The 14472-nt window shown below is 38.5% G+C and overlaps 2 protein-coding genes across 4 annotated transcripts; one reads left to right on the top strand and one right to left on the bottom strand.

The window, feature by feature from the left end:
• The first annotated feature begins 992 nt into the window (after positions 1-992).
• Positions 993-3767, top strand: GlyRS (glycine--tRNA ligase). Its single transcript, XM_088233237.1, has one exon. It carries the CDS (start codon positions 1434-1436, stop codon positions 3606-3608), a length of 2175 nt encoding a protein of 724 aa, XP_088089363.1. The 5' UTR covers positions 993-1433; the 3' UTR covers positions 3609-3767.
• A 474-nt stretch (positions 3768-4241) lies between these two features.
• On the bottom strand, positions 4242-14232 carry LOC148277169 (pre-mRNA-splicing factor 38B). Of its 3 annotated transcripts, none has more exons than XM_088233239.1 (5): positions 13991-14232; positions 13782-13904; positions 13224-13695; positions 6945-7010; positions 5169-5506 (listed from the first exon to the last, which is right to left on the bottom strand). In XM_088233239.1, exons 1-5 carry the CDS (start codon positions 14007-14009, stop codon positions 5275-5277), a joined length of 912 nt encoding a protein of 303 aa, XP_088089365.1. In that variant the 5' UTR covers positions 14010-14232; the 3' UTR covers positions 5169-5274. The 3 variants fall into 3 exon arrangements, with proteins under 3 accessions (XP_088089366.1, XP_088089365.1, XP_088089367.1); XM_088233241.1 differs by having other exon boundaries at positions 13778-13904; positions 13991-14187; XM_088233240.1 differs by lacking the exon at positions 13991-14232 and having other exon boundaries at positions 4242-5506; positions 13778-13904.
• Between the last annotated feature and the right edge of the window lie 240 nt (positions 14233-14472).

Genomic DNA, 14472 nt, shown 5'->3' with positions numbered 1-14472 from the left:
GCCTAAAATGAATATAATAATAATACTAAGTGCAACATTTACAAACACTAAGTAGAAAGGAACCATTAATAAAAAAAAATGGAAATGATTCGCCTCCTATTGTAGTGGTTGGCGCGTTCGCCTATCATACTTGAGGTCCTAGGTTCGATTCCTGGCATGGTGGATATAAAATACCTTCATACATATTATAAAATAATTGCTGATACGTTGCAATTGGCGCACTTGTGCAGTGCCTTATGTACCACGGGCGCGGATTTGAAAATGATGGCGCAAAAGTTAATTAGAGTTTTAAGTTAATATGTGGCTAGTTGGAATAATCGGCGCGCGTACGAATGAAGATGTATGAAATTTGAAAAAGGAAGGTTTGTATATATTACTGAGGAATTAATTATGCGTTTTATTTTTGTTATTTTTAAATAAGTTTTTAAAATACAAATATTATTTTAATGGCCATCGATTTGCGAATTATTATTAAAAAAGGTTATATTTTCCCCAGCGGAAAACATGGGTCAATATTTATTGTTTAAGTTATTATTTTCAATAGAAAGGGTTTTGGAATTCCGGGTAATTCGCCGCTCGGTCATTTGAATTTAACCCGAGGTCGTAATTGACACTAACAATGGACGAAATCGGTAACGGCTCAGGTAAATGAGAATTTATTTTAATGTATTTATTTGTAAAGGCGGTAAAAAATGGGGTTCTTTTCGGAATTGGCTGGCATGAACTAATAGGTTATATTTAAATGCATTATTGCTGAGAAACCCCAGATTAGAGAAAACAATAGAATGTATTGGAAATTTATATTTAAATTCGTATTGAAATATTTAGAATATCACCGCGTTTTTTTCCAATACAAACAAGGTTGATTTTATAATCTAAAACGAAAATACCTGCTTATTTTTACGGGGACAAAAGATTTTAATGCCTGAATATTTTAAATAGGTATGTTTAGCTCGTATCAAGGGGAATAGATCGTAAGAATGATCAGTCTTACGCTATAACTGCCAGGCCAGGAACTACGAAATATTCAACTGTAAAATTACAAACATATGTGCTAAGTACTGAAATCTAGATATATTGGGCAATTAGATATTTACTTTAGTGTTTTTTTACAGTCTATAATTTTACAAAATATTGACAATATCAACAATCGACAACTTCACTTCTGTTCGGAGTGAATGCTATGCCGTATTTTTAGAACGCTCGAAGAAATTTAATATCGGAACGCAGCCTTTGACGTGAGAGAGCGGTGAATGTCAAAATATTGAAAATCGGCGAATCTTGCATCATAGTTTTCGTGGCATGCTGCCTGTCAATAATTTAGATTGGGATCTCTTCTGTGGCGAGTGTAACATTACTATTGCACCGCCGAATGAGCGCTGCGATAGTGCCGTGTGGGCGAAAGGATTCTTACAGAACATTCGTTTTGCTAGATGAAATTATTAATTAGCATATTTAGTGTTCGTAGTCTCCTAACCTCCAAAGTTATACCCAACTCAAAAAGCCTATCGTCCAATTCTACCCGCGTTCTCATTTGGGGAAGTAATAAATCTCACAGAAAAGTCAAATTAAAAACCTTCAGCATGTCCGATCCCGCCATAGAGAGTCAGCTGGCGCCCCTGCGCGCTCTCGTGAAGCAGCAGGGAGACGCTCTGCGCGCGCTCAAGGAGAGCGGAGCGCCGGAACTGGACGTGAAGAAGGCCGTGGCGGAGCTCAAGGCGCGCAAGAAGACGCTGGAGGACGAGGAACTGCGCCTTACGCCGCAAGAGGAGCTGTTCGACCGCGCGCGGATGGAGGACCTGCTGAAGCGCCGGTTCTTCTACGACCAGTCCTTCGCCATCTACGGGGGGGCCACGGGCCAATACGACTTCGGCCCCGTGGGCTGCGCGCTCAAAGCCAACATGATCCAGCTCTGGCGCCGCATGTTCGTGCTGGAAGAGCAGATGCTAGAGGTCGACTGCTCCATCCTCACGCCTGAACCCGTCCTCAAAGCCTCGGGCCACGTTGAGCGCTTCGCCGACCTCATGACCAAGGATATCAAGACGGGCGAATGCTTTCGTGTGGACCATCTCATAAAGGCGCACCTGGAGAAGGCTGGCGCGGACCCCCGCGCGGCACCCGAACTGCGCGCCGAGTGCGTGGACATCACCGTGCGCTTGGACGGCATGACGGCCGCCGACATGGCGGCAGTCATGGACAGGTTCGCCATGAAGGCACCCCTGACCGGCAACGACCTGAGTCCCCCGGTGGAGTTCAACCTCATGTTCTCCACGCAAATCGGGCCCACCGGGACCGTCAAGGGATTCTTGCGTCCCGAGACGGCGCAGGGAATCTTCGTAAACTTCAAGCGTTTACTGGAGTTCAATCAGGGCAGACTCCCCTTTGCGGCCGCACAAATCGGCAATTCCTTCAGAAACGAGATCTCTCCTCGCTCGGGCCTCCTGAGGGTGAGAGAATTCACCATGTGCGAAATCGAGCACTTCTGCGACTCCAAGGATCATCCCAAGTTTGCCGAAGTCCAGGACGAGCGATTGCTCTTGTACTCGGCTGACGACCAGGAGAACGGGCGCTCAGCGAGCATGCGTACCATCGGAGATGCGGTACGCAGCGGCGTAGTGAACAATGAGACGCTGGGATACTTCATGGCCCGTATTCAAGCCTTTCTCTCTGCTGTGGGAATCCGACAGGGCAAGCTTCGTTTCCGCCAGCACATGGCCAACGAAATGGCACATTATGCATGCGACTGCTGGGATGCTGAGTGCCTGAGCAGCTACGGCTGGGTGGAGTGTGTAGGCTGCGCGGACCGCTCGGCGTACGACCTCACGCAGCATGCTCGCGCCACCAAGGTGCGACTGGCTGCTGAAAAGAAACTCCCCCAGCCTCGGGAGGTGGAAGTCACAGAGGCTGTAGCGGACAAGGCAGCCATCGGTAAAATATTTAAGAAGGAGGCCAAAAGTATAAACGACTCTCTCGCCTCCTTGACCCTCTGCGAGCTGGAGGATCTGCGAGGAGCGCTCGAGAGAAGAGAAAACTACTCCTTGAAGGTGGATGACCGCATAGTGTCTCTAGCCCCGGAAGTAGTCTCCATTAAGAAAACTAAAAAAACTATGCACGTTGAGGAAATTATTCCCAACGTTATAGAACCTTCCTTCGGTGTCGGAAGAATTATGTATTGCGTGTTGGAGCAAAATTTCAAGATTAGGGACGAACAGAGAACCTACTTCTCTCTGCCTGCCCTTGTTGCCCCCCTAAAATGCGCGGTGCTGCCGCTCAGCAGCGCCCCTGAGCTGGTAGGCGTGGCGCGACAACTCTCGCGCACGCTCACGGCTCAAGGCGTGTCGCACAAAGTAGACGATTCCTCGGGCTCTGTGGGGCGGCGGTATGCACGCACGGACGAGCTAGGGGTGCCCTTTGCGCTCACGGTGGACTTTGACTCACTGCGCATGCCCCAGAGCGTGACGCTGCGCGAGCGCGACAGCACTACGCAGGTGCGCTTGGACACAGCAGACTGCGGGCCCGTGCTCCTGGATCTGGCCGAAGGTCGCCTCACGTGGGACGAGGTACGCCAGCGCTACCCATCCTTCACGCAGCAGGAATCTACGCAGTGAACTCCTAGCGCCCATATCACAGCTGTGTAAAGAATAATATAATAGTATCCCAGCTGAATAAACTTTATCATTCTTTAAACCCGAGTATATTGTGTTAAGCCTCGCTATATTTTATTTGCCAACATTATTTTATGAAATACAAGAATTTTCACTTAAAAATATTTTTATTTATTTTATACAATTTTTTATTTAAATAAAGTAAACTTTTTGTGTTCATGATATACTGGTGCATTTAAGCAATCCATATCTTCCTACACTGTAAAGTAGACAATGTCTTTATATTATCTTATCTTACAGTGATTTGAGAATCCACACACTGCTCTCATTGTCAGCGGTGGCTGCTCGGTCGTGGAGTAACTTGCACCCTCATATGTCAACATATCCCTCGTTATCAGCATATAAAAGTTAAGCTACGCCACCCTATGTCCATACTGTACAGTGGTTTTGGGTACACACAGGCATTGTCAACTGACGCTTGTTAAATAAACTCAGTTGATACTATTACAATAAATACAATTTTGATAAAAATATCATTAAAATCTCATGGTTAAGTTTTACTTTGTTTCATTTGACCGACGACAAAATATTACCAGTCCCGAAGATGCCCACTCTTGGTCAAATTAAACAAACTAAAACTTAATTAAGGAATTTTATTTCAAAATATAAAATAAATATTACAATAAGGCAGAAAATTTCGACAGCGAATAGATATAAATCTCGTTTTTTTTCAATACTTTTTATTCAACAAATACCATACCGAGGCTTTAGCGTCATGCTGTTCCTTTATAATACATTTGTGGAGTAAATGAGGTTGGTTTCATAGCTACATTTTTCATGAAATCTAACAGGTTGTGAACAAATTTACATAGATATCAAAAAAGAAAAAGCTATACATCTCAAAAATAATCATATATTTTTTTTCACCAAGATAAAAATATAAAAAAATGATGTTAATATATTTTTTAAATAATGTCTTGTTTTTTTTTTACCTTACTGCTGAGTAAGGGCTGATTTGCCTGTCACTATAAGTTTTTTTTTTTCCATATCGAGATTCCCCAAAACAAATCATATTTTGTGGTTTTCCGTAAGAAACACAAATATGTAACAAGGTAACATTTTGTTAAATCGACAGTTAATCGTGATTTTTTTATTGTTGGCTTTTGATAAAACTTTTTGGATTCTTATAATATTATCTAAGAAAATACAAACATATTATCGTCCCTCCAGTAATATAACATCCTGCAAATATTTATTTTTTGTTTTTAGAGGACAGTGGTAAAAACTGTTTATTTAATTGAATTAAAGAGGGAGACAGTTAAAGAGGGCGACAGTTTATGGATAAATGTTTTATTTTAAGGCGTAATTTAGTTTAGCTATTTAATAAAATATGGAGTTTTTTTTCATCATCCTGTAAAAGTGACAATAATGACTTACGCGGTGTTGTTTACGTTACTTAAGGGACGATATTGATGCTGTTTATTGTAAACAACCAAACATTTATATTTAAATTGACTAAAACTTCACGAAGGCGCAGAAATGGATAGGTAATGAAATATAATATCGATACAAATGTCTTTTAATTTGATCAATCTCCGGAGGAATAAAGTATAATTGCTTCCTATTATCGTGTGGAGTTTCGCGGCGCCCGACACAGCGCGGCGGGCGGCTACCGGTGCGCCGCGCGGCGAGGGGAGCGAGAGCGGCGACGCCCCTCCCTGTTCCTGTCTCTCTCCTTCCTGTGGGAGCCGTCCCTGTCCCTGTCCCTGTCCCTCCTGTGGGAGCCGTCCCTGTCTCTGTCGCGCTCCGGCTCCCTGTCTCTGTCGCGCTCCGGCTCCCTGTCTCTGTCGCGCTCCGGCTCCCTGTCTCCGCGATCTCGGTGACCGCCATCCTTGGGGTATCTAGAAACGAATCAAAAATAATATGTACATATCGCACTCCAATATAAAAAATATACACATATACAATTACGTATAATAAATACACGTTATTCCTACACTCGGTTCATCTGGGATGTTATAACAAACGATCGAGACACACGTGCAATCGTTCGAGAAGGAGATATACATCATTCCATAGTTTGTATTGATTTTTTTGCAACTCTAATAGTAATGTAGTAGGGACGAGGTTGTCAATTTTTTTAAAGTTCGAGATTAGCAAAAATTTACAAATCTGCTTTTCCTCCATACTTTTACTTTTATTTGCTTTTTATATATATATTGATAATTTTTATGTTTTTTTCATTATGTATTTTTGTATAATTTAATTTAGTACGTACTATTATTTGGCATATGATTTATTGCTCCTTTTTCTTATATTTCTTACTATAGTATTGAGTGAGTTTCTAGAAAACATCTCAATTATCATTTCAATTATGCTTTTATATATATATTTTTTTCTGTTGATTTAAATGATACTCTTTTTTTTTTGAAGAAAAGTAAATATTTGCGCTCTTCTGATTTACCCAAAATTTCATTTTGAGGGCCATTTTCAACGAGTTGTAAATAACTCACTATTAGAAAATGGAATCGAGTTGGGGTAGAGTGGGATTCGAACCATGGACCTATGGACCTTTGGTCCGTGAGTCCAAGACACTAGCCACGGGACCACAATCCGATGTTTTATTTTGTTTTTTTTTAATACTACTATATTTTACTATTATTTTGTTGAGTTTAATAATACCACTATTTTGTATATTTGATTATGTGTGATTCTTAATTTGTATAATTAATATTTTTAAAATTATTTCTAATTATCTTTTTTGCATTGTATTCTTTGGAATTTGATTATTTATTACATTTACCTTTTTTTTCTAGATTGTTATTCTATGTCATTATAATTTGATCTAATTAATTTTATTATGTATTTTTATTGTTATTTATTGTGGCTTGACACGGGCATAGCCTAAAAAGCCTTAATAAGTTCATAAATATTTAAACTAGTGTAATTTTGAATGAATAAATAAATAAAATCTGTAATAACGACACTAGCAGGCGGCCGTCAAAATGTTTAATTATTTATTTATTCCATAAATTTAATTATACTCGTATTTCAAATTAATCTACTTTGTTTTTTCAGTTGCAATGCAATAAAAGTATTATATTATCACACGCGGTGGCATATTTCTGCATAGCACCATGTTCCAGTACCGTCTCTGTTGAAGAATGAAGGTACGGAAGGTACAAAGAGAAATACTATTTTCTCTACACTAGTGACATGTGTATTCCATTATACATCAATGCATAGATATGTCAACTAGTTCCAGTACTATTCTAGTGAATTATGGCGTGGAACTCCCAACTACGGGGAGGCTAGTAAGGCAGTGAGGCAGTAACGTACCGGGTAGAAGTGGTACAGGCGCTGGAGCGTGCGCTTACAGCGGTCTGACGGTCGTACTCGGCCAATCTGAAACGTACAACAAATACTTAAATCATTTCTCTCACTAGAGAAGTACGCACACGGGGGGGGGGGGGGGGGGGGTATCGAGACAACCTATTGGATAATTTAGAAAAATGGAAATAAATAAAACCAACTAAAACCAGGTAAAAAAATATTATAATCCTCAAAATATTATGTCAACCTTAAATTGGAAAATGTTTATTTTATTTCATGTTCGTTGTTCAAACTGATACGAAGTGGCGGCTTTAATTTTGTCTCTGTATAAAAAGTATTATTTAACATATTTTTTAAGTGGTTGTGTTATTCTAGCAGTGTTTGAACGAAAGGCTTTGCGAATTAATACATCTTGGAGTGATTTAAACTATTCTTTTCTGCAGTTAATTAGCTTATTTTTAAAATTACATTAAAAGTGAATAGTGGGTAACTCAAAATTTATTTTTGCAATATGTCTAACCTCTGTCAAGTGTGTAAAAAGCCGGTCACGGCCGGAGCGTATTATACGTGCTCAGTGTGCAAAGGTGCAAATCATTTCGTGTGCGGAGATTTGCCAGAGGCTGCTTACAAAAAGTTATCTATCGAACGTCGTGGTAAGGTAAAGTGCACTGACTGTATTTCTGGTATCGCTCGGGACACATCGCTCGGAACTGATAACGAGCAATTATCAGGGGTTATCAACAATTCGGAGGCGAAGACTATACTCGCTGAAATTAAAAATATTCGTATGGAATTGACCGAACTACGGACTATAAAATGTGACATAAAATCCTTACGGAATGAATTGGTTGGCATGAGAGAGAGCGTGTCATTTATAAATGACAGATTTGATGCCATGGAGGCTAAAATTCTATTGCAAGAGGAAAAAATTAATAAGTTAGATGGCATGCAAGGGAAATTTGAGGAATTACAAAAACAAATAAACAACCTTCAGTATTTCACTGATAAACAGGCTCAATGGTCACGCCGGAACAATATCGAAATTCAAGGAATCACTCATAAAACCGGAGAAGACATATTGGAAATTGTTAATAAAATTGCCAAAACTGTTCATTTTCCCCTTGAAAAATGCGACATAGACTACTTTTCCAGACTGCCGTCTCAACCTAATAAGCCGAAACTCATAGTAGTCAGATTCTTAAGGCAGATGACCAGAGATGGATTTTTGGCAGCCGTCAAGAAACGTCGGGGCTTGACTACTTCGGATATTGGCTTACAAGGGACTGCGGAACCAATCTATTGTAATGAACACCTTACATCTTTAAAGAAGAAACTCCTTTTTGAAAGCAAAAACATAGCGCGACAGAAAGGGCACGATTTCTGCTGGACCCGGAATGGAAACATCTTCATAAGACGCAACACTACATCCCCGGTGATCAAAATATTTAACACTAGTGACCTCGACAAGTTTCGCACCGAATAACCTTATTAATTCACATTTCAATTTTCTTTTTTGTATTTTTTTTTGTATTATCTCTATATTTTATATTCCCCTCGCTTCCCTATTCTACCTTTACATAACCCCCGTCATCCTTCCTTTCCCCCACCCTGTCATCAATACAGATGTTTACTTTGCGTTAGGTATTTTGAGTTTGGTAAATATAGGTACCTGTATTATTTTTGAAACACACAATGTGTCATTTAATTTTTATTATTTTGATTCTTTTATTTTAATACTTATCTACGTTATCTTTAAATTATTTGTCTTCGATTATTGTAATTCACTTACATTTTTTTTCCTTTTCCAACGTTTGTTTATCCCTGCGCATATTCCTCAATCTGTTGCATTTGATTACCGCGCTGCATTACAAGCTTATTATTTCTCTTTTAAACGCATGGAATATCAGTGTATCTCTTACTCTTTCTCTGGCATCGTAATTTATATATACTATTCTAACTCACTCAATAACTCGTGCAATTCAAATACGCTACATCTCCGTCTATATTACTATCGCATAGTTTTTATAATATTTTATTATTATAATGTTAACAGTCAATTATCTAGCGCTTACAAAATCTATATCAATAGACTAATAATTGTAAACGCAAACGCAAGTATGTTTTTTGTACTTTACTCGATAAACTTAAAGTGTTTCGCATTTTTTATATTCAATGACAGTAAAAGTACTACTTACGTCTGTTTTGATTTACTGGATTGTTTACGCACACTTCTACTGCATACAAATACATATTTAATTTTATTTGAGTCAATACATGTACGCCGGGTAATAAATCAGATATTATGCTTATTTAGCAAATTATGTATCATATTATTTTTTTTGACTTTAAAATTTTATATAAATATTTACAAAAAAAACACATGTTCTGTACAGTTTTATTATAATATATTTATAACCTTACGTGATTACATTAGTTGTACGTATGCAGAAAAATATTATATTCATATAACTCTATTTACCGGTACGAGAATATTTATTTCTTTTTTGCTTAACTCACTGTTACAGTTACTTACCTTTTGGGGCTCTATAAAAATGCTTGAATTTACTATCTTTAATATTTTAATATTTCAACACTCGCAATGAACTTCACGGCATATTATCAAAATTGTAGAAGCATTCGTGGTAGATTAGAAATATTCTACCAGAATCTGTTGTCAAATGATACTTATTGTTTATACGGTATTACAGAGTCCTGGCTCCATAGCAGTATTTTAGATGAAGAAATTGCTCCTTCCAGTCGGTATTGTATACTAAGAGCTGATAGAAAATATGACGATTGTAACCAAACAAGGGGAGGAGGAGTGATGATCATTTGCCAAAAAGATCTTCACCCTCAGGCTAGGGATGACTTAGCATGTTCAGCAGAGAGCATTTGGGTTACCATTCCTGCCTGCAGACTTACCTCTAAGAAGAACATTCATATTGCATGCGTATATCTTCCTCAAGGACGCAATTACGACACTGCTGTAAATTCATTTCTCTCTGTTTTAACTAAATTACGAGATCAAAATCCCGAAGACCTGATATTTGTTATGGGAGATTTCAATATGCCAACATTGGATTGGATTCCACAACCTGATTCCGCTCTTTTAATTTCTGATACATCATGTAATGAAGCTAGCAGGCATTTAGTAGACACGTTATCATACGCGGAACTTAATCAATTTAACAATATCCGTAATGTAAATGGAAGGCTTCTCGACTTAATTATTTCTGATATTGATTGCCGCGTAACGCATTCTGATGCACCTCTTATCACTGAAGATACTCACCATCCAGCATTACATATAGACATCGGAATAGAAGTATCTCCCTCTCTAATTATACCGCATAAAGAAATCACTCTTTTTCGTAGGGCGGATTACTCAATCATAAATTCTTATCTACGCGAGGTTGATTGGTCGGTTTTAATCGATGCTGAGTCTATTGATGATTCCGTGAACGCTTTTTATGTAATACTCAAAGATACTATTTTACGGTTTATTCCTAAGCAGTCAATTAAACAAAACAAATATCCCGTTTGGTACTCATCTGCCTTAATCAAGATAATAAAAAATAAACACAAAGTTCATAGAAGATGGATTAAATATCAAAACCCACTCGATTACTTAGAATTTTCAATGCTCCGATCACGCCAAAAAACGCAGCAAAAAGAATGTTACGCGATATACATTGCCAAAGTAGAGGGAGAAATTCCAAGTAATACTAAGAAACTCTGGTCATTTGCAAAAAATGTTAACAAAAGAGGTAATATACCTCAAACTATGCATTATGGAGAGACACCTGGTACAGGGGGAAAGGAGATCTGCGATCTATTCTTAAAATATTTTAAAACATCTTATGAATCACCTAGCAATAATACTAATGATCAACCTCTTAATATTTCATCTACGCCAAATTTACTCAATGATTACGACTCAATTGGTAATGCATCTTTTGAGATAAAAGAGGTAACGAAATATCTGCTCAACATTAACCCAAACAAGGGAAGTGGAAATGATGAGATTGCTCCTTTTTTCGTTTTTCAATGCGCGCACTCACTGTCACTACCCTTGACTATTATTTTTAATAGATCAATTAACGAAAAAACTTTCCCTACAAAATTTAAAGAAGCAATAATAGTCCCTATTTTCAAATCTGGATCTAAAAATAATATTCAAAATTACCGTCCCATTTCAATTCTTTCAGTTTTTTCAAAATTATTTGAGCTCATGGTTTATGATAAAATTTATCCAAAAATTCTTAAAAATATACAAAATTTTCAGCATGGTTTTCTGAAGAGGCGCTCTGTATTAACCAATATGGTAAATTTCACCGAATACGTCACTTCCAATATGGATGACAGAACGCAAGTTGATGTCATATACACAGATTATTCTAAAGCGTTTGATAAGGTGGATCACCGAATTCTTATGCGTAAATTAGAATATCTGGGAATTCACGGTGACTTATACAAATGGTTTATCTCTTACTTAGATAATAGACTTCAGTCAATTATGATTGAAGGATATCAATCTGATTTCATCTCCATTCCGTCTGGTGTACCACAGGGCTCACATCTTGGGCCACTTTTATTTAATGCCTATATTTATGATATTCAGTTATGTTTCAAAAATGCCCATTACCTTTGTTATGCTGACGATAAAAAAATTTACCTTAAAGTTAAGTGTAGAGATGATTGTGCAAAGTTACAACAAGATTTACATGCATTATCGAATTACTGTGTTGTAAACAAACTTTATATCAATGTGTCTAAATGTTACAAAATATCTTTCACTCGTAATAAAAATAAAATAAAATATGACTATATGATAAATGAAAATACAATTAGAGAAGTAAACGAAATACGTGACTTGGGAATTATTTTGGACTCAAACTTAAATTACAATAGTCATATAGAAACTATAATTAACAAGGCATACAAAATGACTGGATTTATCATGCGGCTGTGTAAATCTTTTAAAAATTTAGGTTCATTTATATTGCTTTACATAACATACGTACGCCCCCATCTTGAATATTGCACTGCTATCTGGTCTCCTGTTTATAAATTAAATATTAATAGAATCGAGAATGTTCAAAAAAAATTCCTGAAAAAACTAGAATACAAATTTCATTTGCATTTTCCAAATTATTTAGCTTCATTAAAATTTTATAACCTTGTTTCATTAGCACACAGAAGAGATATGTTTGATCAGATCCTGCTTTATAAAATTGTCAATAATAAATTCGATTCCCCGGAACTCATTAATCTACTTGCTTACCGTGTCCCCTCCAGGCCAACTAGACTCTCTGATATTTTCTATATTCGTAAATTTAAAACTAATCATCGGAAACATTCTACAATCCCTCGTATATGTGAAACATTTAACAAAAAATTTAATAGTCTTGATATATTTAACACTCCATACAATATGTACAGAAGAGAATTAATAGGCTTGATTCATGCTCTTCATTCATAATTCGTTTAATCATTAAATCAAATGCAATTTTCCACTCTCACTTTCCTTCAATCATCCTTTACCACTCCTTATCAATGTCCTTCTTTTCCTTTCCACTATCTCCTTGTTTTGTCCATATTTATCTTATTTTAATATATAGTATATTTATTATTTATATAGTTTAAACTTCAAGCCGTCGTCGCTTTATTACAGTAGTATTTAGTGAATACATATAATTGGATGGCAGGCCCTACTATGTATACATTTTATATAATTTTTTTTTTTTTTTTAATATTCATTTAACCTGTACATCTGTTTGTATTCGAAATAAATAAAATAAAAAATAAAATAAAATAAATAAAATTTCTTTCTCTCTCTGCCGCGTTTATATGTGACATTTGCGGAAGCCAGTTATAGTGGTTTAGTAAACCAAAACTGGTACAGATTTACAGTGTATAAAATCACCAATACGTAAGTAAATTATTTAACATTGTCACAATGTTAGTGCTTCCGATATACATTCGATTGTATAAACTACTTTTGTCGATAAGTCACTAACTCATCGACGGGACTTCGCCCATTTCTTGATTGAAATTGTGGTTTTAGGACATCAGACGACGAGGTAGTAACCCCGAAACCTATTGACGTAATATTATAACGCAAATTATCATGAATCTGTAAGCGGTTTATACAAATTTATAAACAATAAACGATATTCCGACCATTAAGAAACTAGTGGAATTAAAGGGCATCGGTTTCGGAAGCGGCGACCCGGTCGCGCCCTACGGACAGTGCGAGGACAATTCACGGCGGTAAAGACTCACTTCTCCTGGATCCGCTTCTGGATGGGCACGGGGATGCGCGGGAAGAGTGTGGTGTGCCAGTCCAGCTTGGTGAGCAGGTGGCGCGCCAGCCGGCCGATGGTGGCGGGCGCGCCGCCGCCCGCGCCCTCCAGCGCCTCCGGATCCGCCAGGTGCGGCAGCAGCCACCCGGGCAGGTCGGCGGGCGGCTGCGTGTAGCGCACGTACAGGAAGCCCAGCGCGCGGATGAAGGCCGAGTCGGGGTGCGCCATGAGCCCGTTGAGCTGCTTGCGCGTCAGGCGCAGCGTGTACAGCTTGTACAGAAGGCAGTAGGCCGTGGACACGATGCCGCCGGCGCCCACGCCGCGCACGCCGCCGCACATGCCGGTCTGGCCCGCCGTCTTGCGGGAGCCGCGCTCCCATGGCTCCAGGTGGCGCACCTGGTAGTAGATCTCATCCACCACCTCGTGGTACGTCTTCAGCTTGAACAGGTGCACTGCGAACACAAGCGGACGTTACGTGGGCTGCGCGCGGGTCCGGAAACGGCGGATGGGAGTGTCTCGCGACGGATCTCTTACCTACCTTTGAAGTAACTGGAGCCTTGAATGTTGGCGAGTATCAGAGGGTTGAGGTTCATGGATTGTTCGTTTCCCCAAATCGGGAGCACGTTGTTCGTCTTGCCGGATTTGTTGGGCTTGGAGCATTCTGCAAAATAAACAATCCGTCATCTTTAATCTACAGTCGCCGTCGTCATAGCCGGAAAGCTCGCTATTTCGTGAAATATGACGAACCTTCGTAGTCATCCGCCATATTTATAAATAGGCGCGGGGTGGAATAAATTAAAATTATAAATTAACTCGTCAGAATAAACGAATAATGTTTGAACTTTTCACTGACATCGAAACATTTCTCGGACGTTTGCTGTTCGCTATTTTATTATTTTGTCATTTTTGCTCCCAGTTCGCATCATATCTATGGTTTAAAAGATGCCATTTCAAAAATTGCCACTAACAATAATGATTTTACAGTCTATGATTTCCAACGATAATGATTACTTGAAGCGAGAAAAGGTCTATGACTAACGAAAGGTGGCGGACGTATTTGTCAGTTATCGTGTTTTTTTCGTATTTAATAAAGTGTTTTTGTAGACAATAACGTACAAATTTAGTGAACTCTGTGTTAAGATCATTTTACTTTTGTGCTGTGAATATTTAATACAAGCATTAATTAGTTCATTTCAATTTCATATTAGTTTATCCTTAACCTTCCACTC

This window comes from Micrasema longulum, unplaced genomic scaffold, assembly GCF_059751315.1.
Source record: "Micrasema longulum isolate JH-2025_06_02 unplaced genomic scaffold, ASM5975131v1 h1tg001078l, whole genome shotgun sequence".
In the NCBI taxonomy this organism is placed as follows: domain Eukaryota; kingdom Metazoa; phylum Arthropoda; class Insecta; order Trichoptera; family Brachycentridae; genus Micrasema; species Micrasema longulum.
Note: the sequence above shows the minus strand (reverse complement) of the source record. Positions and strands in the feature narration are given on the sequence as shown.